Source organism: Oryctolagus cuniculus, chromosome 7 (genome assembly GCF_964237555.1).
Source record: "Oryctolagus cuniculus chromosome 7, mOryCun1.1, whole genome shotgun sequence".
Lineage (NCBI taxonomy): Eukaryota > Metazoa > Chordata > Mammalia > Lagomorpha > Leporidae > Oryctolagus > Oryctolagus cuniculus.
In genome coordinates, this window is record NC_091438.1 from 149,309,548 (window position 1) to 149,336,078 (window position 26,531).

Genomic DNA, 26,531 nt, shown 5'->3' on the forward strand with positions numbered 1-26,531 from the left:
AACAGGCCCTGGTCCACCCTGGGCACCCCCGAGCAACTGGGCTGTCCCACTCGGGCGCCTGGCCCTCGGGGAGGCGACTGAGAGTGATGGCCGGGCAGTCTTAGGGCCACTGTCCCTTCTGACCTCAAGAGTCCCCTCCGAGGGGTGCAGAGGCGGAATGGGGGGGGTTCTTCTGGAAGGTGGGAATGTGGTGCACAGGAAGGCCAGTCAGAGAAGGAGCTCCGTGGCTGTCGCCAGTCCCCACCTCCTGGCCATCGCAGGGTCCCCAGGACCCACCTTTGGGGTGTGGAGCGCTTGGGGCTTGTGCATGTCTTCCCCGGATGCTCAGCCCCCAGGGACCGTGCCGAGGGCTGGCAGGGTGGGAGGCAGGAGGGCCGCCTGCCCCTGTCTGGGATCTTGCCCACGGTCAGCCTGGGCTGGGCTCAGCTGCCACTGAGGGGCAGCCAGAGGGGTGGGGCCAGGGTCTGTTGTATGACCTTGAGTGAGTCGTGTCCTCTCTGGCCTCACTTTCCACCTAAGCTGCCCTCCCCGGGAGCCCCCAAAAGACAGCCCCTAGCTGGTGGGGTCCGGATTGGCCCCCTCTCCACTGCCTTGCTGCCCCCGGGCAGGGCACAGGAGGTGTTTGTTGTCTCAACAGATGCCCAGGCCCTGGGCCCCACGCTCAGCAGGAGGGCCGAGCCCCCGCAGCTCCCCCCAGCCCCAAGGTACCCTCGGAAGTCAGCGGGGCTAAGAACTTGGAGGGGGGCACTGGCCCTGCCCTGGCCCAGAGGCTGGACCTACAGGGATTGCGGAAGACAAAGTCTGGGCTTGGCCCATAAACTCGGGGGCGGGGCGGGAGGGGTGGGGAGGAAGCCCGGATTCCCAGGCCCTGTCCCCCGGGTGGACCGGAGTGAGGCCCAGCTCCAGGCTTGATGACGGGAGCAGGGCCCTTCAGGGCCCTCTGACCCGCACACAGCCAGTACGCCCTACATCCGGTCTGCAGATGCTCTGAGCTGGCCTCGGCCAGCCTCGGCCTGTCCAGCTCCAGCTGTCCCAGGAACGCCCTTGCTGCCCCCACCCCTGCCGACACCCCACAGCCCACGCTCCGCGCCCCGCTGCCCCCAGTTCTGCATCTCTTCCCTCCTTCTTAACCCCCACGGCGTCCCAGGTCCTTAATCAGACATTAGGGGCCCGTGGCCCAAGGGAGACAGTGACCGCACGCTGGCCTGGGGTGGGGGAGCGTGCGACACTGGGCAAGGCTGGGGGAAGGGGGTGTCCCTCACCGGCTGCCCCTCTTGCTGTGTTTCAGGGTGGACAAGTCCTTCTCCCCTCGTCGGAGTGTGTGGTGAGTACTGGGCTGACCCCCTCTGCCACCAGGCCGGGCCTCAGCAACCCTGCAGCCGTCCTCTGTGGACCGGGGGCTGGGCAGCCCCTTCCCGGATCGCACGCATTCTTCCTTACGGTTCTCCCAAGAGCTCAGCTGGGGAATCGGCAAATCGGGGTCGTAGCCGAGCTCTGCTGCCGCTGCCTGTGAGACCTTGAACAAATCCTCCAGTGTCTCGGAACCTCAGATTTCTCGTCTATGAAATGGGATTAAAATGCCTGGAGTGCCAAGTTGCTTTTTTAAAAAGCAACCCAGTCGGGGCTGGCACTGTGGCATAGTGGGTAGAGCTGCTGCCTGCAGTGCCCGCATCCCACATGGGCGCCGGTCCAAGTCCCAGCTGCTCCACTTCCCATCCAGCTCCCTGCTCATGCGCCTGGGAAAGCAGCGGAGGATGGCCCAGGTACTTGGGCCCCTGGACCCACATGGGAGACCCAGATGAAGCTCCTGGCTCCTGGCTTTGGCCTGGCCCAGTCCTGGCCACTGCAGCCATTTGGGGGAATGAACTAGCAGATAGAAGATTCTCTCTTTCTCTCTCTCTCTCTCTGCAATTCTGCTTTTCCCAACAAATTAATAAAAATCTTTTTTAAAAAATCCCATCCAACCCGACAGAACTGGGCCTGGCACGTGGCAGGCACTCGCCGCAAGGCCCTCCCTTTCACACTCTGCATGTCTTCGCACCTCAGGGCGCCTCTGGCTGGCCTGAGGGTGCCCTCACCTTTCCGCTGCCCCCAAGCCCCCCGTCGCACCCCGTGCCTGGCCCTCAGGATCCCGTGTGTGTCTGAGGCTGCCCTCTCTTTGCAGGAGGCACAGGGAGGCGGCTGTGTCTGCAGCTCCCCGGCACTGACGACGGTGGGCGGAGGTGCAGCGGCACCCTGACGCCCCCGCAGGCGGCCCCTCCTGGCTTCCGTGACACCACATCCCCTGGGCCCAGCTGGCTGCCCCTGCTGTCCTGCCCCTCCGACAGGGAAGCCCCCAGCAGCTCTGCTGCTTCCTGCGCCCGCGGAGGGCATCCTGCAGCGCCCCTCTGCTGCCGACTCCTGTCTGGCACCGCGGCCCCACAGGGCCCTCCTGGGAAGCCCCACCTGGGACAGGAAGGCCACGGGCTACCCAGGCTGAGCTCCAGGGCCTGCCTTTACTTCTCTTTGATGCTGTCTGTGCAACCTGGAGCCCGTCACCTCCCTCTCTGGGTTAATTCCCTCGCTGCCTGTGCCAATCCATTTGAATCTCTCCTACAGGTGACATTTACCAATCTTACTTTGACTTAATGAAGAAGAAAAAGGGGTGTTTTGTTATTCATGTATTAGAAAAAGAGAACTCATGTCTATCCCTTGTGAGATCTTTGGATTTTTATTTATTTTATTTTATTTATTTCAAATACAGAGAGACAGAGACAAACAGAGATCTTCCACCTACTGGTTGACTCCCCAGATTCTCATAATTTGGGGCCAGGCCAAAGCTAGGAGCCTCTAACTCCATCCGGGTCTCCCACATGGGTAGCGCTTGAGCCATCCCCTGCTGCCTCCCAGGGTGTGCATTAGCGGGAAGCTGGCGTCAGGAGCAGAGGAGCCAGGACTTGAACCCAGGTGCTCCGACAGGGATGCAGGGGTCCCACCTGGCATCCCAGCCACCGCGCCAGACTCCCGCCCCGTGCCGCAGCAGCTTCGCCTCCGGCTGCACTTGGGTTGGTTGTGTCTGACTCACGGGGGCCGCTGGCAGGTGCTGGGCCGTGCCCAGGGTGGGGGGCAGAGAGGGCAGGCCAGGCAGAGGCAGGAGGCTGCCGGCCTTTCCTTCAAGGATTCAGTAGTCACGTCGGCAGGCAGCCCCGCTTGCCAAGCATCCACAAGCCCTGGAGGCCCCGAGGTGCTTGACCTGCATCGTCTCATGGACTCTTGACCGTGTCTCTGAGTTAGGGACGAGCTACTACCTAATTGCGGACAAGGACAGTGAGGCCCAGAGGAGGCAAGTGACTTACCCAGAGACACACAGCAGCAGAGCAGGGCCGTGCACAGCCCAGAATCTCATTCCCTGTCCCAAAGTCCCTAGGCCTAGGGAGAATCTGAGCTAAGGATGCACTGGGGGGAGGCGTGGAGACGGGAGGCTGGGTCGGCGGAGCCCTGAACAAAAGGTTAGCGACAAGGACGCAGGGTTGACCAGTGGTGCGACCTTGGGCAGGTCCCCACTGTCCATGGCGCCTTGCCCTGGTGGCACTGCTGTGCGGCGACCCTCCTTCCCCAGGCCCTGGGAGACACTTGCTTTGCCCCAGCCTGTGTCCAGCACGGAGTCAGTGCTCTATCACTGGAGGCCATTCTGATGGTTGGCCACACTGTCCTGGCACTCGGGGCCTAGCTCCACCTCCGTCTCCAACCTGGGGTGGGTTCCTCCTGTGCCCTGCGTTTCTGGCCACCAGGAGCAGGCCCGGTCAGCACCCTCTGTGCGTCCGCTCTCCTTGGTTTCACCACATCCCGTCTTCCTGTCCTCCCCTGCTGCCTTCCATGCCTGTAGAGCACATGTTAGTGGTGGTTCCTGGGCTGCTGGGAACAGCATGGATCTGAGTCTGATGGATTGGATTAGAACCTGCCTCTGCCGCCTGTGTGACCTTGGACGGGTCCCTTGTCCTCACTGGTGGCCCCACTGCGTGGTCAGCATGTGGTTCCAGTGAGCTGCCTTCAGTGGAGCGGAACCAGTCCTCAGGGCTCTGCAGCGCGAAGCCGCCTGGCTCAGCCCCACTTCCTAGCACGAGCCCCACAAGGGCCAGGCTGTTCTGCTGTGTCTCTGACCTCAGCCACCCATACCTAGTAAATGCTTCCCGAACCCTTGTGGCCACCCGCCACTGCCTGCCCAGGCTCATAAGCAGGGAGCAGAATCGGAAGAGGAGCAGCCAGGACTTGAACCGGCGCTCCTACAGGGGATATCGGCGTCCAGGCCCAAGCGTCGGCTTAACCCACTGCACTACAATGCTGGCCCCTCTCCACCTGTTTCTGAAAAAGGCCAAAGAGGTGGTGGCTAGGATCAAGGCATTAGTGAGGCCTGGTGGAGGCCAGATGCGGCCATGGCTGGCATCTCCTACCCACCGCCCTCTGTCCACGGTTGTCTGCCGTGGAGAAGCTCAGAGCAGGTGTGCGAGTATAAGAGGGAGCCCAGTGGGAGGGGGAGCAGTGGACGGTGGGTGACTCTGGTGCTGCCCTCGGGCATCCGGAAGTCCCCCAGTGGGGGCTGAGCTTCTAAGATGGATTCAAGGTGCTGGCGTGGCGGCCCAGCAGGTGAATCTGCCGCTCATGACATCAGCATCCCGTACCAGCACCAGTTCAAGTCCCGGCGGCTCCACTTCCAATTCAGCTCCCTGCTAATGCTCCTGGGGGCAATAGAACAGGACCCCAGTGCTTGGCCCCTGCCACCTGCATGGGAGACCTGGCTGGAGTTCTGGACTTGACTTCAGCCTGGCCCAGCCCCGGCTGTTGCAGCCGTTTGGGGAGTGAACCAGCAGACGGAAGAGCTCTCTCCCTGTGTCTCTCCCTCTCTGTCACTCTGCCTTTCAAATAAATAAATCCTTTTTAAATATAATAAATAAATCTTTTAAAAGTAAATACATATTTGAATGAGATACAGAAAAAAAGAGAGAGAGAGAGAGATCAATCTTCTATCTGCTGGGTCACTCCCCAAATGGCCACAACAGCCAGGGCTGGGCCAGGCCAAAGCCAGGAGCCAGGAGCTTCTTCTGGGTCTCCCACATGGGTGCAGGGGCCCAAGGCCTTGGACCATCTTCTACTGCTTTCCCAGGCCACAGCAGAGAGCTGAATTGAAGTGGAGCAGCCGGGACTCGAACCGGCGCCCGTATGGATGCCAGCACTGCAGGCAGAGGATTAACTTTCTATGCCACAGCACTGACCCCAAAATAAATAATCTTTAAAAAAAAAAAGTATTTGAAAGGCAGAGAGAGAGAAAGAGAGAGAGAGAATGAGAATGAATCCATCTACTGGTTCACAATGGCCAGGGCTGGGCCAAGCTGAAATGAGGAGCCTGGAGGTCCCTCCCGGTCTCCCATGTGGGTGCAGGGCCCAGCCGCTTGGGCCATCTTCCGCCGCTTCCCAGATGCATTAGCAGGGAGCTGGATTGGAAGTAGAACAGCCGGGACTTGAACCGGCGCTCTGATAAGGATGAGGCATTGCAGGTTCAGCCCGCTGCGCCATGACAACAGCCCCCTCCCCCTTTTAGATGGATTCGGGTGCAGAGGGGCGGGACTTGGAGTGGTGTCGTGGAGGGGAGTGGCTTGGCGGGGGCTTCTGAAAATGGCCCTGGGTAGAGGAGTTGACCTCGGCCTGAAAACCAGGCGGCTGCAGGGAGGAGGCAGAACCCAGTGGGGACACGGTGCCGCCAGCCTGCTACAGCATCTCCCCAGCCCAGGGTGGTGCTGCTCCTGGCCTCACGCCCCGGTGCAGAAGTCAAAACCAAGGCAGAGCCGGGAAGGCTCCGGCCCTGGGTCGAGGCTGCATTTGAATCCAGCGCTTTGTCCTGTGGCGGAGGGGACTTTGGTCAGAGGTGGGTCAAGCACCTCACCTGAATTATTTCATTCCCATTCAGTCCAGCTTTCCAGCGCTGAGACGCTAACCGTCCCCATTTTACAGATAAGGAAACTGAGGCTCGGAGACGGGAGGTGGCTGGCCCAGGGGCATGCAGTCAGTGAACGATGAGCCACAAGTCCATGCCCTTGGCCCTTCCTCTCCCGGATGCTGCTCGTGCCTCGTGGTGGGCTTGGACTGGGGCCCCTGTCTGCAGGTTGTGCCTCTCGGCGATCGAGGGCCCAGGGGCGCTGGGGGCCGTGTGTTGCTGCGGGGAGCACGAGGCCGGCCTCATTAGTGGCTCTGAAATGCCAGGCAGGCATGGCCCGCTGGGCCCCTCATCTATAATGCATCTGGCGGGCAGGCCCCCGGAGGGCCGCTGGCAGAGCACGGGCCGGGGCGGGGGCAGCCCGCAGCTGCTTCCTGCGCCCACCCCTGCTGCCATCCCTCTGGGCAGGGACCTCCTGTGGCAAATGCCAAGGCAGCACCGCCAACCTCATCCCCTGGCCCAGCTGGGGCGGAGGGAGTCCCACCGAGGCCGGGGCCTGGCCGCTGGTCCCAGCTCAGGAGGCTGCCTGTCCTTGGCAGCCACTTCCGGGAGACACGGGGCCTTCGGTTGAGCTGGGGGCGGAGCCATTTGGGAGCAGGGTGAGCAGAGGCGGCTGGGCGGACTCTCAGAGGTACAAGGGCCTTGGCGTTATAGAGCGGTGGTCACTTAGTCACTCAGCCACAAGGAACCGCTGAGCGCCTCTTGTATGCCAGGATTCAGCTCTCGGAGCCTCCATTTGCCCACCTGTGAGATGGGGACGGAGGAGACAGACCGAGTAAGCAGACTGTGATGGCCGCGCCCGGGTCTGGAGCAGGTCACGCGCTCACGAGAGCTCCCTGCTGAGACCACTGCGTGCTGGGCTGCGTTCCAGAGCACCTTGCACGTATCAATGACCTTGGCCTTCCACCAACCCCAGGAGGCGGGCCCTGTTGTTATCCCTGGCTCAGGGCTGAGGAAACGGAGGCAGAGAGAGGTTGAGCCCCCTGCTACGGTCTCTTAACAAACCTCTGGTTTGCCTGTCACCCTGCCCGGGCAGCTGGAGAGTGGAGTCGCCGTGGCCTTTCAGAGCACGTGCTGTTGGAACAACGCCTGCCCTGGGAAGAGCTGGTAGGCTGGGGGGAGGGGTATCCGGCAAGGGGAGCAGCAGGTGCGAAGACTCTGGGGTAGGAATGGCGTGTCCTAGGGTCAACGAGAACCCACGCCCCCTCTGTGTGTACCGGAGGCCCTTGGGTTGTCCGTCCGTTTTCAGTGGCTTCCTGGGTGTCCGGAAGCTCGGCCTCCCTAGGCGGATGGTGCTGTGACATTTGCTTGGCCTCCTTGCACACTCCCAGGGACGGGAGGCTCACTCCTCGGAAGTAGCTCACCTCATGCTGAGTAGCTGGGGACAGCTCATTCCGCGTGGAGCAGCTGCCTAAGCCAGGTGCCCCCTCTGCGCCTCCCCCAGGGCCCGGGCCACATCCCTGCAGCTCTGCAATTCCTGAGCCACACCTCGTGCGCAGCCAGGCCTCCCCCACCCCCCTCGTTGTCCCCGCCTGTCTTCCTCTGGGGCCAGCGACATCCCCTTCTGGGGACACGTCCTAGACTGAGACCCTCTTTAGGGAGGGTCTTTGGTAGCTTCAGGAGATGAGAGAAACCCCCTCGCGGTGGGCTTGGGGCCAGGACTGCTGCTGTTGGCTGTGTGACTTGGGAAGTGACCCGGTCTCACTCACACACCCCGCTCCCCGCTCCCCAGCGGCCACAGAGAGACTTCTTGCCGCCCCGAGGTCCCCAGTCAGGTGGCCCTGCTGGCCTCTCTGTCCCCGTGGTGCTCAGAGTCCCGTCCCTTTGGGGGTTGTGGTTAAGGAGCCCCGGGTTCCCGGCCCTGTCTGCCTTTTGCTGACCTGCTGTGTGACCCTCCCACGCTGCCGCACCTCTCTGAGCCTCACTTGTCTGTAACCTGGGGGCAGAATCTCCGAGAATGCGACGGGTCAGGGCGCGCGTCCTCAGCAGGTGCCCCTCCCTGCGTCCTTGCCTCTGAGAGGCCTCATGCGTCCACAGAGGGATCCTCCGGGGGCCACGAGGGGACTGTCCCAAAGTCCCAGGTCTGCTCAGGCTCTTCTGCGAGACCCTCACTCATTCAGGAAATTATTCATGGGTGGCTAGTGGGGGAGGCCCCCCTCAGGGATGTGGTGGTAAGGATAGGAGGCCAGGCCTCTCCTCTCATGGGGTTCTCAGTCCAGAGAGGAACTCAGAGGAGGCTGTAATGAGGGCAGCGAGTGCCGACTGGGGAGACCCGGGGGATCGCTGAGGTCCTCTTCACACCTGGAAGTCAGGGAGGGCTTCCTGGAGGAGGTGATCCAGAGGCTGAAGTGGCCCAAGTGGGGCGGGGGAGTGGGTGAAGGAGGGAGGTACAGTGCAGGAGACTCCCAGGGAGAGGAGGTCGCGGGTTTGCCGTGTCGGGGAGGAAAGCAGGTGGTGGCACATGCCTGGCACAGGGCTGAGTTGGGCCTGGCAGGGGAAGCAGTTACCAAGTCGTGTCCCTGCCAGCCCCGGAGAGCTCTGAACCCCCAGCCGCCACGGGCAGAGAGGGCCCCCGATCGGCCTCTCCCCTCCTGGCTCCCGGAGCTGCTCCATGACACGGAGTCTGAGCCCCAGCATCCACGAGGCCCGCGCTGCCCCGGGGACGCCCCGGCCCCAGCCCCGGCCCCGGCCCCGGCCCCGGCCCTGGCGCCGCGGTGCTGCCTCGGCCGCAGCTGGTGGGTGAGGGAGTCAGGCCCCTGCGCGCTGTGTCCTCGCCTATAAAATGAGGGCGAACACCCTGCTGCATCTGAGACTGTTGCGGGGATTAAATGACCTTCAGGCTGCCAGGGCCTGACCCAGAGCGGGGCCCCTCGGACGCCGACACCTGCTGCACGCCGGGCCCGCACAGGGTGCCCAGCGGCCCTGTGGCCTGCCCGGAGGTGCGGCCGGCCTCCACCTGCACACACGCCCAGCTGCGGCCTTGGCCTTGACTCGCCCTGGGGACGCTGGCGCTGGCGCTGGCCGGGCTGGATGGTGACCTTGGGCAGTCCTTGCCGTTGAGCCTGGTTCCTCCCTTGTGCCTGCAGGGTATCAGCAGCTCCCACCCCAGGTGAGCGAGAGGCCGGAGGAGGTGCCTTTAAAGGTATTTTAAAAGCACGGGGAGCTAGGATGACTCAGGAGAGGTCGGTCTCCCTCCCTGAGGCCCACGACGACGTAACTATGAAGTGGGAAGTTCAGCCAGGATGTCCCCTAAGGCACTGAGGGTCTGGGAGAGTCGAATTGTCCCTACGTTGGATGCGGTCTGCTCTTGGCTGTGTGACCTGGGACTAGACACTTCACCTCTCTGAACCTCAGTCTCCTTGCCTGTAAACTGGGACAAGTTTCACCCCACGGGGTCCCTTCAAGGCTCCCCTGATGTGCTCATCCATCCAGCAGGCACTTACCCCTCATGGCCAGGTGTTGGGCCAAGACCTGGGGGTAGAGCAGGGGGCTGGCTGCCACGGTCACGCAGCACTTGCAGAAGTTTCTGTGGGACAGGTGGGTGACGGGCAGAGTGACGGGGCTGGGCCAAGGGGAGGGGCTGGCTTGGGCAGGGGCAGTCTGGCATAGCCAGAGTTAGCGTCGAGGATTGGAGCAGGAATGGGATACCTTCCTCCACTGTCAACCTGGAACTTTCCAGAACATTCTCCCAGCAGCCAGTGGAGGTGGCTGAGAAGGTGGGGGTTGGAAGCCTGCCTTTGCTGCCCGTGGGGCAGGCCTGGTGCAGGGGCCGTTGTGGGCAGGCATGCGAGACCAGGCTGGGGCTGGGCCTCACGGGAGCTGGGCGGTGCGAGCAGAAGCCTGGGCCTCCGAGCTGTTGGTGCAGGCAGGGGTGGAGCCCACGCAGGGCACGGCCAGGTGTGGACAGAGCTCACCAGGCTGGCCCCACTGCCCAGAGGGGCTGCTGGTCTGGCACCGAGACCTGGGCCTCACTGCTTTAGGTGGGCGTGGAGTGGAGGCCCAGACCTAGGCCCACTCTCCCTCCTCCCCAGCACCAGGGCCCTGACCCCAGAAGGCCTCGGCATCTCCCAGCCCACTCCCGGGCCAGAGCTGCTGCCTTTTTTTCCTTTTTTAAAGATGTATTTACTTATTTTTAATTTTTTTTTTATTTTTTATTTTTGACAGGCAGAGTGGACAGTGAGAGAGAGAAACAGAGAGAAAGGTCTTCCTTTGCCGTTGGTTCACCCTCCAATGGCCGCTGCGGCCGGCGCACCGCGCTGATCCGATGGCAGGAGCCAGGAGCCAGGTGCTTTTCCTGGTCTCCCATGGGGTGCAGGGCCCAAGCACCTGGGCCATCCTCCACTGCCCTCCCGGGCCACAGCAGAGGGCTGGCCTGGAAGAGGGGCAACCGGGACAGAATCCGGCGCCCCGACCGGGACTAGAACCCGGTGTGCTGGCGCCGCTAGGCGGAGGATTAGCCTAGTGAGCCGCGGCGCCGGCCAAGATGTATTTACTTATTTGAAAGGCAGAGCATCAGAGAGAGAGGGTGAGACAGAGCCAGAGGTCTTGCATCTGCTGGTTCACTCTCCAAATGGCCGAGACTGGGCCAGGCTGAACCGGAGCCAGAAAGTCATCCAGGTCTCCCTGTGTGGTTGGCAGGGGTCATCTGCTGCTGCCTTCCCGGGTGCATTAGCAGCGAGCTGGATCGGGAGCAGAGCAGCCGGGACTCGAACCGGCGTCGCAGGCAGCAGCTTAACCCGCTGTGCCACAGCGCCGGCCCCCGGCCAGAGGGCCTTTGCGATGGCCTCTTACAGGCGAGCTGTGCACACGCGCGGGCACACCTGCATCTCCCTGCTCACACTCGTAGGCTTGGCCCCACACAGCGTCAGCACGAGCATGGAGTCACGGGGGGTCTTCACTGTCCTGGTCTGTGCCAGGCCCCCGGACCCAGTCCCCACCCGAGGGAGCTCGGCCCAACTGAGGAACCTGGGAAGGCCCACGATCGGCCCCGGAAGCTGCTGAGGGCGGGGGCAGCCGCTGCCGCCTGAGGGGCTCTGGGTGGGTGGGGGCAGGAGGCTGGGCGTGCAGCAGGCAGGGCACTGCAGGTGTGGGCAGTGGGGAGGAGGAGAGAGGATGCAGTATGGTCAGGGACAGCGGGCGCAGGGCCTCGCGGGCCACGTGAGGCAGCTGTGGCCCCACCCTGCAGGCAGAGGGCGGGGGAAGCCATTAGGCAGGTGGGTGATGTGATCAGATCCGAACACGCGCGCGCTCAAACCCACGCACGCCCCAGACACGAGCTTCCTCTCCCACATCCATTTCATGCTCCTGCCGGTCTCCCATCCGCATTCTCACCCCCAGCCGCTGCCCCGCCCCTGCCCCCAGCCACCCCCACCCCCACCCCCACCCTGTGCCCGGCCAGGCCTGCCCCAGCTCCCTCCACACCGGCAGACGCACGTGCGCCCGTGCGGGCACATGCAGGAGCCTGCCCCTCCCGTGCACGTGCCAGGTGGCGCCTAGCTTGGGGAGTGCTTTATCTCGCTGCATTCCCCCAGGAGCCTCGCAGGGAGGAATTGTCAACAGCACTTAGGGAGGAAGCTGAGGCCCCACAGTCAGGGCTGCTCGCTGCACCCACACAGGCATGCGCCCCAGCTCTCCCCAGGCTCTCCCCGAGAGGGTGACGAGCAACCTTCAAGCCCCAGTTCTCCCAGAAACAGGTTGATGAACACAGGAAGTTACCGGAGCTCCAGGGAAGGGCTTGGGCCAGCACACGCTCACCTGGCTGGTGACCCTGAGGCCGCAAGGGCGAGGGCGGTGCTGGGGCCTGGCACCTGCCAGCCAGGGGCAGCTCAGGGCAAAGCTGGAGCTGGGATTGCGCCTGCGTTTGCATTTACAAATGAGGTAGATGGCCCTGTCGCTGCGCGCTGTGCGGTGAACTCCGGCTGGCCTGGCTCCCAGGACGTGACAGCTGAGCTGTGCCCCACCGCGGGGCCCCTTCCGTCCTGCCTTGCTCTTCCCCGACCCTCGGAGATGGTTACTTACGCCTAACGGGGAAAGATGTGGCTCTGGGGGCCAGCCCAGCTCCGTCCCGCTAGTGGGGAAGTCTCTCTGGCCACCTTCTCCTCCCTGGAACAAGGAGTGACTAACACCTGCTATGGTGACGGAAAAGGTCAAGGAGGCGGCTTCGCAGCTGACTCAGAGCGAGCGCTCGGTGTTTAAAAGTCGTCGACATTTTTAAATTACAAGAATAATAAGTGCGCATTATGCAGGTCCAAAGTATGCAGGAAAACACGTGCCGGGGAAGGAAGTTCTGCTTCTCAGAGGCGGCCCCGGGCGCTTTCACTCGCAGCGCTGAAGTTGACGAGGGAGGCTTGCGGGCTGCGCCTCGCTTTGTCCGCTTCGCTGTTCACCCTAAGCCCCCTTTGGCGTCCCACGAAGCTCTTCTTAGTCCTCGCTGTGTAATACTCCACGGCCCACAGGTGCCTCCACGTAGTCAATCACCCGCCTCTAACACCAGGTGGCTTCCTGACTGTAGCTATTGCAAATCCTGCCGCGGGGTGCGGCCCTTGGTCTCCTCTTTGTGCCTTTGTGTGAGCACTTCTGGAGGATAAATGCCTAGAAGAGGAGCTGCCGGACCAGAGCGTGTGCACATTTTAATATGGAATAGGAGTGGCCAGGCTCCTCCGGGCCTGGCGCTGTCCCTGCCACCCGGTGCTCCGGGAAGGGCCATTTCCCTTCACAGTCGTGGGAATTTGCCCACGGCCTCCGCCTCCGCCACTGAGGTCCTAGCACTGTCAGGATTCCCCACGTGGGGTCCCCTGGCCGCAGCCCCTGCCCCCGTCCCTCGGGATCTCCCCGGCTGCACGCCTGGCGGGAGGCTCGCCCTACCTTTGCCTGACGGGGCGCTCAGTACCTGACACGGCTGCTGGGTTTCCTCCTGGGCGGCTCTGCGGATCCCACTGCTTCCTGGGGTGGACTGAAGTCCGCCTGCCCAGCGCCTCCACCTGTGCGCCCTGCTCGGCCCTCCAGAGCCCACGGAGGAAGGGCCCGAGCAGGAAGGGAAGGCAAGGCCAGGAAACAGCCGTGGTTAATGTTTGCCGTGCACTTTGTAGTAGGACTCATTTAATCCTCGCGGTAACCTTGCCAGGCTGCGCCGCTGTTGGCCCCCCCCACCTTTGTGGTTTTTTTTTAGAGCAAACGAGCGAGTACTTGCACCTGCTGGGTCTTCCCCAGATGCCCTCAGCAGCTCCCAGCCATGGTAAAGCCAAGCACTGGGAACCCAGTGAGGGTCCCCACGTGGGAGAAGGAACCCCACTACTCGAGCTGTCACGGCTGCCTCCCAGGATCCGCATTAGCAGGACGCCAGGGTCAGGAGCCAGAGTGGGCATCAAGCCGAGGCACTCTAATGAGGGATGCGGGCGTCTTGACACTAGGCCAGAGGCTTGCAATGATCCCATTTTATGGATGAAAACACTGAGGCTGAGGAAGGTTAGCTAACTTGCCCCAAGTCACTCAGCAGCCGAGTTAGGATTCAGGCTCAGACAGTCTCCCTCCAGAAGCGAAACCTGACTGTCTTAGGGCTGTCTCTCCAGGCGGGAACTTGTGACTTACTGAGCACCTATTGTATACTCAGCTCTGGGCTAGTCAGAGTATACATGTAGTATCTAACTTAGCCCGTGCAACAACCCTACAACGCAGGCGTTCCCATCCCATTTTGCAGATGAGAACACTGAGGCTCGGAGGACAGCGACTTGGAGGAGTCTCAGGCCCTTCCTCTGGGAAAAGCCCTCCTCCAGGTTCCACTTTCTCCTAGTTCCTGTGGCCTGAGTTCTGTTTCCCTCCCTCCCAGCAGCCCTCCCTGGGATGGCAGAGCTGGGCCTCAGGGCCATCCAGCCAGAGATCCAATTTCCGGTGGAGAAACTGCGGCTTGATCCTGCATGCAGAGATTCAGAGGCCGAGCCAGGACTTGGCTTCGGTTAGGGGTGGTGGCCTGGCCGTCGCTGTGGGGGTCTCGCCTGGGCCAGGGTGGCCATCCCGCGCAGGGAGCCCTGAGAGGCAGGGGCTCTGTCCAGTAGCTCAGTCAGAGCCGGCAGGCTGCATGAAACCGGGCCCAGCGCTGGGGACTCCAAGGTCTGGGCAATGTGGCCAGAGGAGCATCCCGGGCAGTGTCACTAGGCCCTGCCCCCGTGAGCCTGCCTCCCCCAACTCGGATGCCAACACCCAGCACCATTGTCGGGCCAGGGTTGGCGTCGGCGTCCTGAATGAATGACTGGGCGTAGGAATGAAGGGCAGGCGCGGGGGCCCCCGGGGCGGGGACTGTGTGAGTGAGTGAGCGGAGGAATGTGTGGCGCCGGAGAAGGGGACCCCCTGGGCTGCAGAGGTCAGGGAGGCGCCCGTTGTCCCCCCGTGTGGCCTGTGGGCCCTGGGTGCTGAGGGCGGGGCAGCGCGTGGCACGCCCGGCAGAGGGACGGGGCGGCAGGGCTGAGCCTTGGGGCGGGGCCTCGGGCCAGCTGCTCTCTGTGTGGACGGCGAGCACGTCCCTGCCTCCTGCCCCTTGGGTGGCTGGTGAGGGGCCTGTAGTGAAGACAGCTGCAGAGTTCCGTGCTGAGGATCCCTGGCGGCCAGAGGCCCAGGGCTGGGCCCACTCGGATTCACTCCGCCGGCTCTGGGTGCGGGCGAGGAGTCAGGACACGGTGAAGTCCTCAGGGCAGTGGGGTCAGGGCAGACTTGGGCCACCTGGGCAGGCAGCAGGTGGGTGCTGCGCCCGGGCAGGGTGCGTCCTGTGGCCTCCCCTCTGGGCTGCCAGCTCCTTGTTTGCTCAAGAGGCCGCTGCCTGGCCCAGCTCCGGGATCCGGGTGTCTCGGCGCTCGGCCAGCATGGGCCAGGGCCAGGGCCCCACAGGCCACCTTCCTGCTTGCCCCACCCCACGCCCAACATGGAGCCCGAGGCCCCCGCTCCCCTGCACCCAGGGGGACCCCTCCGGCTCTCGGCCCCTGGTAGACGTGAGCGCCCCACCTGGAAACTCCACTGAGCCTTGGTTTCCATGTCCCTGAAATGGGATGAAGACAGCAGCTGCCCTCTCGGGCTGTTGCTGCAAGGATTAGTGACGTCACAGCACTGTGCTCAACTCCCCACCCCCTCACACATGCCCCCTGTGGGCCTGGGGAGAAGGGGGCCAGAGAGCCAGGCCCCGGTCTGGAAACCTGCTCACCTGGCTTCCCCTGGCCACCTGCCCTGGCACCTTGGCAGGGGCAGGGGCAAGTGAGGGGGAAGGCCGGTGCCAGGTGGGTGAGCTCAGGAAACAATGGGCCTCTGTGACCCCCTGGGAGGGGCAGTTCCGGGGCCACTGCTGGGCTCACACCTGACATCCATGATGGCAGGAGACCCGCATTCTAGCATCCTGGGGGTGGGCAGGCTAGGAGTGGGCCTCGCAAGCCCCCTTCTCACTTTGAGGTCTCTGCCCATCCCCGTGACTTGCCAGATGGGTAGGATCTGTCGGGGCACCTGGCCCCGGGCCCCCGTCTCCTGACCTCCAGGGAACCTGAACCCTCTGGCCCCTGTCCTGGGCCAGCCCCCATCAAAGCCTCTGTGTTCACTGCTGCAGCTCTCCTCTCCTCTGCCCTCCCGGCCAGAGTGTGCTTGATCCCCCTCCCACCTCCCCCCCCCCCCCCGCTCCCTCTCACCGCCCCACCTTGGTGGTCACAGGTCACCTGCCCCAGCCACCGGAGATACCTGTTTCAGTGGAATTTGAGTGCCTGCATGGTTCAGCAGGCACAGAGGAAGGCAGAGGGAGCGAGGGACCAGCTGTGTAAAGCAGCCAGGCTTGTCTGGAAAACAGCCCCCAGCACGGAGGCCATGACCAGGCAACCGGGGTGGGACAGGAAGGGGAGGGTGGCAGGACCAGCCCCCCCGGGGGCCTCCCTCCAGGGCAGCTATCCCTGGATGACGGAAGGACCAAGCCCCACGCACAGGACAGCGGAGCTGCCTCTGGTGCCCTGCCAGGCTGGGTTCTCCCGGGAGCGGCACCACCTCGTGGTGTATGCTTGGGGGAGACAGGATCTTCCCACTACCTGGTCCACGGGTGGGAAGCATCCCAGGTGGGCGTCTATTGAGCTGCCCCCACCATGCTGGACCTGACCCCAGCGATGACATCCAGAGTCCCGAGCCAGCGGAAGGCCTGGCTTCCCATCCCTGCTTCCTGGCTGACCTGGCGTTGGTGGTTTAACCTCGCCAAGCCTCAGTTTGCCCTGCTGGGAATCGGGGATCCTGGCGACTGCCTTATCTCCTGCTCCAGTTCCGGGGAGAGTCCCAGGCGAGAGCAGATAAAGAGGCTTTTGAGAAGTATACAGAGCTGCGCTCCCAACACCTGCTGTGTGATGATGATCATTACCTGATGCGGAGATAAGGGAGGGGGAGGCGAGCAGTGACAGTTGCCAGGAAACCCGGGAGCTGTCGGCACCCGGCTTCCGGCCTGGCCCGTCCCACTCAGGAGCGGGCCCTTCCCCCCCACCCTGCCTCGCCCTTTCTCTGGGAAGGATGGGCGCTTCTCCGGGAGAGAGATGGGCCCAGCTGGCTGGCAGCCGCACAGCTGCTGGGGCCAAAGGTGCCCCCACCCCCGCAGTGTGCCTGGCCCAGACTCCAGGTCAGCTCTGGCTTGCCGTGTGACCTTGGCCGAGTCAGCTCTTCTGGCTGCAGCAGGCTTTTTGTGTGTCAGGCGAGCAGTGGGCAGCGGGCCAGGCCAGACGGGGCGGGACTGGAGCTGGACTCAGGGACGATGTTGGCGGTGGCTGCACCAGTCGGGCTGTGATGGGCAGAAGGCCGAGGACAGAGCCGAGGGCAGCTGGGATATAGCTGGCGGAGGGGACCTGGGCTGGAGTCGCACCTCCGCTTTGCCCCCTCCTAGTGTGTGACCTGGGGATTGTCACCGAAGCTCTCTGAACCTCAGTTTTCTCCCCTGGAGAAAAGTCCGACCTCGGCCGCTGTGGTGTGCCCATGCCGAAGTAAGCTGTGGGGTGCTGGACAGCTCTGGCCAGGGTCACAGCGGGAGGAGATGAGAGGAGGGTCCCCTGTGTGCTCTGGGCTCCCCCCAGCTGTTGCAGGGGTAGGAGGAACGCAAAGCGATTTTTAAGTTTTGCTGGTTTAATTTTATTCGAGAGACAGAGAGAGACGTTCCATCTGTTGTTTCGTTCCTAACGTGCTCACAAGTCAGGGTTGGGCCAGGCTGAAGCCAGGAGCCTGGAACTCCATCCTGGTCTCCCACATGAGTGGCAGGGCCCAGATATTTGATCCACCACCTGCCGCCTCCCAGGGTGCACGTTGGCGGGAAGCTGGATCAGAGGCAGAGGAGCCAGGACTCGAGCCGGGCGCTCCATCCGACATGGGGTACAAGCCTCCTGAGCTGCACCAGACGCCTGCCCCCGCCAAGCATTTGAAGCTGAACTAGGCCGTAGAGGGCGAGGAAGGCTTTTGGAGAAGTAGGGATGGGGCAGAGGCCTGGGGGCCCCCATAGGAATGGAATGGTGGAAACCAAACCAAAGGAGAGACGGACAGAGAAGTTTAAGTTCACGAAAAGGGAGGAAAATGACCAAATTGAAGGCGGTTTGCAGAGGCCAGAGACACAAGGGGTTTGTTTGAAGGGTGGGCTGGAAAGGGGTGGGGGTGGGCAGCGAAGAAGGCCAGGAGGAGGGCTGAGGGATGCGAAGGGGGTGGGGCTTCCGGAACAGCTCCTGTGTGCTGAGAGGCAGCACAGGGGAGCAGTGAGAGTGCTGCACCTGGACCCGGACAGTCTGAGGTCCAGGTCCTGTGTGGCCGTGGACAGGTGACCTGACCCTCCGTGCCTTCGTTCCCCGCTCTGAGTAATGGACTTCGTGAAGTCCGTAGGGAGCACAGAGGCTGTGCTGGGTCAGCCCTGCGTGGCTGCTGCCGCCGGTGTCGTCACCTCTCCCACTCGGCTTGCCGGGCCCTGTGCCCCGGTCCTCAGGGTTGGGCAGGAAGTTCCCGTCATGGCTCTGGGGTCGGCCAGTGCGAGTTCAGATCGCAGCTCTGCCTCGTGGACTGGGTGACCTTGGATGAGAGAGCAGACCTTGGTGAGCCTCTGTTTCGTCGTGTGGAAGGCTGTGGCTTCTGTGCACCAGCCTTGCTGGAGAGCTGTGGCCATTAAACAAGGTCCTGCCAGGGACAGGGGGGCTCGCTGTTGTCCTCACTGTCCTTGTGCCTGTCCAGGGCCTGCAGCCTCCAGTTTCTTGGCTTCCCCTGCCCTGCAGCCCCTCAGCCCTGGCTTTGTAGGTGGAGGCAAGGCTCTGGCCAACAGGAAGTGGAGTGCTTGGGGTACTGGGTCAGTGTCCTGGATGGATGCCAACCCCTCTGCACCCCCACCCCCACCCCCTGCCTTGTGAGGCCTCCCTAGTCCTGTCCCAGTGTGCACAGTCTTGAGTGACATGGACATGGGGACATTGAGGCTGAGGGAATTCTGGGAGGTGAGTGTGGTAGGGAGCTGCTGCCAGCCGACCTGCAGTAGTCATTGTCCTATCATGGCAATCGTGGGCAAGAGCCGCCTGGGCAGCCAGTCTGGCCGAGACAGTGGCCAAGGCCCTGCTCTATGTGTGCCTCAACCTGGGACTTTTTGGTCCCCAGTACCCCACAGACACTGTCCCTACTAGGTCAAGGGCATGACATTGCTTTCTTTCCTTTTAAATTATTTATTTACTTGAAAGTCAGAGTTAGAAAGAGAGGGGGAGAGAGAGAGAGAGAGAGAGAGAGAGAGAGAGAGAGAGAGAGAGAATGAATCACTCTTCCATCTGCTGGTTCACCCTCCAGAGGGCCACAATAACCAGCATTGGGCCAGGATGAAGCCAGGAGCCAGGAGCTTCTTCCGGGTCTCCCACATGGGTGCAGGGGCCCAAGCACTTGGGCCATCTTCTGCTGCTTTCCCAGGCCATTAGCAGGGAGCTGGATCAGAAGTGGAGCAGCTGAGATAGGAACCAGCGCCCTTGTGGGATGCCAGTGTCCCAGACCTGAGCTTTCAATTCCAGCTGAGTCACCCGCTTGCTTGGGGAAGTGGCTTCAGCTCTCTGAGCCTCTTTCTCTGTAAGAACGGGAATAAATAAAATGAATCTCCTAGCACTGTGACAAGCTCCAGCATACAGTAGGTCTCAACAAAGAGTCCCCATGGGAGCCGCGGTGGAATCGGCGTGGACGTGTCCACGGGCTGGTCTAGTCCCCTCGCCCCTCCTTGGTGCACCTTGCAATCTGCAGGCAGCTGTGCTGAGACAGGCCCTCGCGCACAAACCTTCAGTGACTCCCTGCTGCCACTCTTGGTTCACTCATTCGTTCGGCAGATGTTTAAGGGGACCCTGACCGGGAGGTAGCGTTCACCAGGAGTGCATGAACCTGGAAGTGTTCTCTGAGTGAACGCCTCCAAGCTGCCCAGGCTCTGTGGTGGATTTTTTGGGGAAACTGAGGCTGAGAGGAGTCATCCTTTGGGGTCAAGCACTTCCCAGCATGGACCCTCTGTTAGGATTCCAGCGCCCCTGGGAGGAGGCGAGGTCTTTGGGGCTGAAGCAGGGCTGTGGGTGGTTCCTCTGGGCCAGAGGCAGGAAGAAGGGGGCGCTCAGAACTTCCTCACACTCCCCCTCCTGAGTCCTTCCCATCGTGGGGTGTGGCGGTCCCAGCTCCACCTGACTCAAGCCCGCTGCCACCACCACGGGCCACTGAGGATCTCCTGCAGGGTGACTCACCCTCGTGGGACTAGCCTATGTCAGGGTGGCCCTTGGCAGCGGCCAGAAGCCGGGCTTGCTCGCCTGGCCCTGGGCTCCCAATCCCAGGCTCCACCAGGCACTGGCTCCGCCTGACCCTCGAGGTGGCCTGACCTTGGGCTGACAGCGCTGACTTCACCCTCACCAGACCTGCCTGCCTTCCCCAGGGAGGGGCGTGGGTGTGCAGTCACACAGATCTCGCGCGGCTGCTGGCTGCTGACCAGCTGTGGGGCTTCTGTGTGTAACAGGTCCTCGTCCATAAAGTGAATGCCAGTGTGGTGAGGAGCACGTGCCCTCGGGCCTGGAAAGAGGCTCAGCGCAGGGCCTGGCACGGAGCCAGCCGGAGAAGCGTCAGCTGTTGTTTCTGTTGTGAATGATCGCAGTGGGGGCCGGCGTTTGGTGCAGTGTTTCGTCTGCTGCGTGGGATGTCCACATCCCGTATCTCAGTTCCTAGGTTCGAGCCCAGACTCAGCTTCCAATCCAGATTCCTGCTAATGTGCACCCTGGGAGGCAGCAGGTGATGATCCAAGAACTTGGGTCCCTGCCACCCACGTGGGAGACCCAGACTGAGTTCCCAGAACTTGGCATTGGCCTGGCCCAGCGCTGCTGTTGCAGGCACTCGGGGAATGAACCAATGGAGGGGAGATCTCTGTCTCTTTCTCTACCTTTCAACTGAGATACGGAGAGAGACCCTGCCCCCGCTCTGGGAAGGAGACCCACTCTGGCAGCCCTTGCTCAGGAAGCTCCCCCTCCCCCTACCCCGGGGAACCCAGGACCCCCTCCTCCATGGAGATTGTCCCCTCGCATGCCCAGCTCTGATGTGACCTTCCTCCCAGAGTTCCCGAATCACCCACCTTGGGGCCCCCTCTGACCTCAGACTCTTTTTCTTTTCCAGGAAGAGTGATGGACAGAACCAGCGCTTCCCTCAGGCACTAGGCCTATCACAGGGGGACTTGGCTCCCTTGCCAGCCGCTTCACCCTACCCTAAGGTAAGCGACCCCCTGGCCCAGCCCTGCCACCATCCTGACCTGGGGCCTCCCCTAGGGCTGGGAGATGCCTGCAAGGCGGAATGTTCAGGCAAATGCCATGGGGGTGCCGCTGCGACACCTGGGTGGCCCTGAGGGGTTGAGCCAGGGTCTGGGGACCTGCTGGGCGCCGGACTTGGGGCTACCCTAAGCTAAGCAGCTGGTGATAAACTGGCCATGCAGCTGATGGTCATCTGCACACTCACCACCACCCTCCGTCCCCTCACCTGTCAGTCAGGTATGAGGATGGCATAGGAAAAGGGCCAATAAAGCAATCCAGACCCAAGACCTGGCAGGAAGTCAGAGCCCTGAGGACAAGGCTGTAATCACCAGAATCAAGTGTTTGCCCAGCACCTGCCCCGTGCCAAACCCTGTGCTGGGGGCCAAGACCGGAAGTCAGTCTGCCCCGAGCCTGCCCTGGGGAGCCGAAGAGAAGAGAGAAAGAACCGAGCAGCTTATGCAGAGCGTCAGGTACAGGTCATGAGTGCTAGTGCAAGGTGCTTCCAAAGGTTTGTGGAAGGAGAGGATTAAAAAGTGAGTTCATTTTGGTACAAAACATTCTGGAACTCCACGGGTAGTTTTTCATAATACACATTTTCCGTGAGACTTCAAATTTATTGAGATTTGCCACGTGCCAGGTGAGTACTTGGTGCTTTCCAAGCAGTGGCTCGGTCCCTCGCCTGCTCTGAGCACTGTGCGGTGACTGCTATTTTTAGTCTCATTTTGCAGATGGGAAAAGTGAGGCCCAAAGAGGTCAGCTCGCTTGCCCAGAGGCACACAGGCTGACTACAATGAGGCCAAGATGGATGGAGTTGTCTGGCCAGGGGCCTGGTCTTCTGATCCTTGTAACCCATACTCGCTTTTGTAGTACACTTTGCAATTTCTTTTCTTCTTTTTTTTTTTTTTTTTAAGATTTATTTATTTATTTGAAAGGCAAAGTTACAGAGAGAAGGAGAGAGAGATCTTTCATCTGCTGGTTCATTCCCCAAATAGCCACAACGGCTGTGATTGGGCCAGGTCGAAACCAGGAACTTGGAGCTTCATCTGGGTCTCCCACATGAGTAGCAGGGGCCTAAGGACTTTGGCCATCTTCCTCTGCTTTCCCAGATGCATTAGTAGGGAGCTGGATCAGATGTGGAGCAGCCAGGACTTGAACCGGTGACCATATGGGATCCCCCATGTCGCAGGTGCTGGCTTAACCCGCTACACCACAGCGCCAGACCCTACTTTGCGGTTCGGTCATGTCTCTTGGTCCTCTCATCTGGGTGGCAGGCACTCTCCAGATGAGGACCTGGATACTCACAGAGGAGAAGGGGTTTCCCAAGGTCACACAGCCAGGACATAGCAGAAGCAGGACCTACCAGGCTCTCCCCTCAGAGCTCTGGCCTAGAACCAGGGCCAGGCACCTTTCCAGGGCCAGGAGGGCAATGACCAGGGAATGATGTCCACATGTGGGACCACCACCTCCAAGGAGTTCCCACGTGGGGCTGCTGGCGGCAGCAGGAGGGGACTCCTGAGACCTTTTCCTGCCTTCCTTGCCTGCAGTAGTTCAAGGCTGGGCCCTGTGCGTCCCGGGGCCTGCAGGAAGGATGCCACTTGTAGCAGCTGCTCACTGGAGCAGCAAGTCTGTGAATGAGGCTCCAGGCCCTCTCCCTCCCACAAAGCATCCCTGGGTGCTCCCAGGGGCTGTGTGCCCTCAGACCACAGCTTCCTCTCCCGGGACCTCAGTCTTCCTGTCAGGAAATGGAGAGTGGAGCAGCCCATTGCCGCTCAGACAGCCTGGGGGCGGCTCTGCCTCGAAGCCTCTGTTTGTGCCAGCACAGCTCGGGCAGCTCCTAACCCACTCCCACTCCGGGATCAAGACACAGTCTGTGTCTGTGCACAGGAACACAGGGCTGACTCATCTGGGTTCCCAGTGAGCCAGCGGTGGCCTGAGGGAGCCCAGGCCTGGGACGCAAACTGCATTCCCCTCCCCCAGCCAGTCTGAGGGGCGAGTGACCCTCTTCCTTCCTGGGCCGACTGGCAAGTCTCTGCCCTCTCCAGGCCTCAGTTTCCCCATCAGTAACACAAAGACGGCAATTCCTCCCCTACCCACCTTGCCAGCTTGCCCGTGGCGGTGGTCACAAACTGCTTTGGAAGTAAGTTAGGAAGCTGAACTGTTGTCAGCACCAGGGCTGCAAGGAGCACCCAGATGGGCTGTCCCTTGCACTTTGGGAAACCACCTTTGTCCAGACCCTGAGCCACTGGGGCCCTCCGACCCACACCCACAGGGCGTTTCCACTCTGGGTTCAGAAATCTGCACCCCCACCCAGGCCCCACCTACCCACATCTGTGTAGACACATTCACGAACCTACACATGTGCATAAGCACGAGATGCACACACACACACACACACACATACCTAGGCATTCCCATATACACAGCCACTTCCTGTCTTGGAGTCACACACACACACACACCCGTGCACACCTCTCTCCGCCCACCAGGCACACAGATACCTCCTGTGCTGCGAGCAGATCTCGCCTCCCCCAGAGGCAGTGTGGGAAGGGATGTTTCTCTGGCTGCATTTCAGTGGGTGCCCGGAAGCGCTCGGGCCTGGAAGTGGCTGTGTAAATCAATATTTACCGCTGTTAATTATTAAAAGCGAAGCTGCATCGTGTCTGGAACATATATCCCGGGAGTTCCCGCCGCCACTCCAGGCCCAAACCTGACCACCTGACCCAGGGCCGGGTCCTGGGGGGGAAGGAAGGTACAGCGCTTCCTTCCAGGAACCCTCGGCCCTGGGAGCTGACAGCACTGGACAGCTGCTGGCAGCTCTTTGGGAAGCCGAAGCACAGCCCCAGCCCCACTGCGTCCAAAGCAGCCTGTGACGGCTGCCATTTCCCCCACATCTGCCTAACTGAGCGGGTGGCAAGGCGCCGGCCCTGGTCTTGCATACCGCAGCCGGGCCGGCGGGGGACACACTGCAGAGAGGGCTGGGAGGGCCTGCAGAGACCTTACATTTCAGATAGATAAGTAGAGGCCCGCAGCAGTGGCAGGGACACACTCAAGGCCACTCAACAAGTTGTAGTGAGGCCAGAGTGAGAGCCCACCTGGACCCGGACCACGGGGCGTTGGCAGTCCTCCCCAGGCACCGTGGTCATGGCCGGATCCCAGCAGTTAGGGCATGGGGGAGAAAGGGCCGCAGCCAGCCCCTGGCAGGCACGGGGCACGTGTTGGAGGTGGGGGAAGGGAGGGGAAGAGCAGCTCCAGGCCCTTCCTCGGATCCCTGTTCTGCCTTTTCCCAGCTGAGCAGCCCTGGGCAGGCTGTTTCACCTCTTGGAATCAGTTTTCTCATCTGTATAAAGGGTGACATTTGGACCTCCCGGGTTGTGGCGAGATGAAGAGACAAGTCAAAGTCCCAGTCTATCCCAAGAACCACGTCCTTGAGGCCCCGAGGCGGGGAAGACTGAGAAGGAGGGCTGCGGACCCCTCCGGGAGCCCAACCGGCCAAAAGCCTCGCAGCGCGCGGGCCAGGACGCGCAGGCGCAGTGCCCGGGGGCCGCGGGCCGGGCCGCCCGGGGGGCGGGGACACCGAGGCCCCGCCCCTGCCCCGCGCCGCCCGTACCTGGCGTCCCGCCCCCTCCGGGCCCGGCCGCCCGGCGAGCCCAGCGCAGGCATCGCCGCCGCCGCCGCCGGGAGCCGGGAGCTCGGAGCTCGGCGCTCGGCGCTCGGCGCTGCGGGGCCCGAGCCGAGGCGCGCGCGGGCCGGAGCCTGCCGGGCCAGCTGAAGCGCCGCGGGGGCGGGGGCCGGGGCCGGGCTGGGGTCGGGATGGCGCAGCCGCGGCCCCCAGCGCCCCCCGGACGCCCGCGGAGGGGCTCATTGCCCGTTGGGGCCGGCTGGCAGGTGAGAATCCGGGGTGGGGGCGGCCTGGCCGAGGAGGTCCCGGGGACCGACTCAACTGGACTTTCTTGGAGCCCAGCAGATTCTGCCCGAGCCAGGACGGGTGTGCAAGGCTCGGTCGTGGAGGGTGTGTTAGCTCCTGGGCAGACACCCGGCCCCGGCGGCCCTGGGTGCACCCCTGCCCTGGGGTCCTGGCCTTGGGGCTCTCCTTACAGCTGCCCACGGAACACTGAGGCGCCAGGCACCAGTGGCACCGGCTGTGCCCTGCCGTGGGGACCGCCGTGCCCCTCGATGGGGTCTGAATGTTACAGAGTAACTTTGTAGGGTGCTCCCATCTGGGCCACATCACCCACAGCCCTCACCATGTGTCAGGGCGTCTGCTGCTCCCTAACTGTGGGTGTTCCTTTGCCTGTGTGTCGTCTCAGTGACGGTACCATGTGTCAGTGTTTGTGTGACTGTGATTCCCCGAGCAACAAGGAGGATTTCATTGTTCCTGGCTATGTTTGGTCAGCCTGCGCGGGGTGCCTCGGGGGCCATCATCAGGCCCCCACATCCGTGTGGTGCTGGGGCTCGGCGGGCCTGAGGCTGGCTGGCTGGCTCAGGAACATGTCAGTGTCAGTGTTGCTGTGATCCAGTGTGCTGGCTGACAGGTGTGTGTCTGTACCATCTGCTCCGGCTGCCTGTGGAATTGTCTTTTCCAAACACAGGGGTGATGAGTGTGGCCACAGGGCACGTGGGTCTCCCAGGGACTCCCATGGTGGATTTCAAGGGAGTCGTGCGTCTGTGGGCAGGCCTCAGAGCACGCATCCTGGGTGTCTGTGTGTCGTGATGTTCGCCAGGGCTCCGTCTGTGTATGTGATGAGGGAGGGGGGTGTGAGGTCAGGCCTGTGCCTCTGATCCTTGCAGATGATGAACCACTCGTGTGGTTGCTGGTTGCTTCTTCCTTTTCTCATTTCTCAGAAGTCTCTTGGCGTGGTGGGGTGGTCCCGCCATGCCTGTTGCACCGCATGCGGGACCCTCCTGGGCACGGGAGCTGGGGGTCGTGGCTGTGAGTGAGGCTCTGAGCTTCCCTCTGCACATCTGCCTGTACCTGGGAGCGCCTGACCTAACAGTGTGTGCTGCTGGTGCAGCTTCCTGTGTGGCATTGACGTTGTGTGTCTCATGGTGCGTGGACCTGTGTGAGTGTGTGTGAGTGGGTGTGCTATTGTGTAACTCGGATGCCAGCATCTGTGTTTGTGTGTTAACATGTAGCTCTGAGTCTCAGAATCAGTGTGCCTAGACCTCATGTGTGTGTGTGTGTGTGTGTGTGTGCATTGCTTTCTTGATACAAAAATGTGTGCATAGTTTAAGTATCAGTGTGCAGGCCTCTGTGTGTGTGTGTCTGCCAGCAGGAAGGAGAAAGAGCGTGTGTGTGTTTCCTGGTACACAACTCCACAGCTCAGGCAGTGCCCCCACTGGGCTGCAGGAACTGCCCGAGTTGAGCCGAGGAGATGCTGGGGGAGGGGCACCATCCTGGAGACTCTGGGGGCTTCTCCAGCCCAGCCCCCAGCCCCAGCCAGCAAGGATGCTGCCTTCCAGGAAGGCTGGTAGGGAGTTGGCCAGTGCTGCCAGCAGCTGGCAGACGCCAGATTAACCCCGTGTGTGCCCGCACTCGCCCAGGACTGGCTCCCTCGAGCCTGGTAGGGTGCCTGTGGGCTCGCATGCAGGTGTTGGGCTGATGCACATGCCAGCACCCCCTTCCCCAAGGAGCCCCCCAACCCAGCCCACACTACTGGGGGAGGGGGCTGCCTGAGCAGTGGCCTGTGGCGGGAGTTTACCACATCTGGTCTTCTTCCGGTAGATGGGTGGGACCCCAGACCCTCCTGTGGAGCTTGGCTGGGCTCGTCCCCGGGGCTCTCCTGAGCTCTGCGTTCTGAGCCTGGCCC

General features: G+C 62.2%; 1 protein-coding gene, 1 long non-coding RNA gene and 1 other non-coding gene across 10 annotated transcripts in view; 1 reads left to right on the forward strand and 2 right to left on the reverse strand.

Moving 5' to 3' along the window:
* Positions 1–26,531, forward strand: part of RAP1GAP (RAP1 GTPase activating protein) — a 62,386-nt gene that overhangs the window by 14,675 nt on the left and 21,180 nt on the right. For 5 of the 7 annotated variants that reach the window (XM_070077020.1, XM_051856735.2, XM_051856737.2 and 2 more), the window contains exons 2-3: positions 1,289–1,324; positions 20,594–20,687. Coding sequence is in view for 2 of the 7 variants with exons in the window: in XM_070077022.1 (XP_069933123.1) it covers positions 24,535–24,609 (75 nt within the window). In the remaining 5 variants the exon portion in view is untranslated. Of the gene's footprint in view, positions 1–1,288; positions 1,325–20,593; positions 20,688–24,406; positions 24,610–26,531 lie in introns of those variants that run through there. The other 2 variants (XM_070077022.1, XM_070077023.1) reach the window with 2 other exon arrangements.
* LOC127493477 (uncharacterized) lies at positions 10,090–15,258 on the reverse strand. 2 transcript variants are annotated; one of them, XR_011390189.1, is made up of 3 exons: positions 12,858–15,207; positions 11,987–12,571; positions 10,090–10,647 (listed from the first exon to the last, which is right to left on the reverse strand). It is a non-coding gene; the product is annotated as an uncharacterized protein (transcript). The 2 variants fall into 2 exon arrangements; XR_011390188.1 differs by having other exon boundaries at positions 10,090–12,571; positions 12,858–15,258.
* Positions 18,638–24,347, reverse strand: LOC138850435 (uncharacterized). The gene is made up of 3 exons (XR_011390190.1): positions 24,040–24,347; positions 23,223–23,329; positions 18,638–19,028 (listed from the first exon to the last, which is right to left on the reverse strand). It is a non-coding gene; the product is annotated as an uncharacterized lncRNA (long non-coding RNA).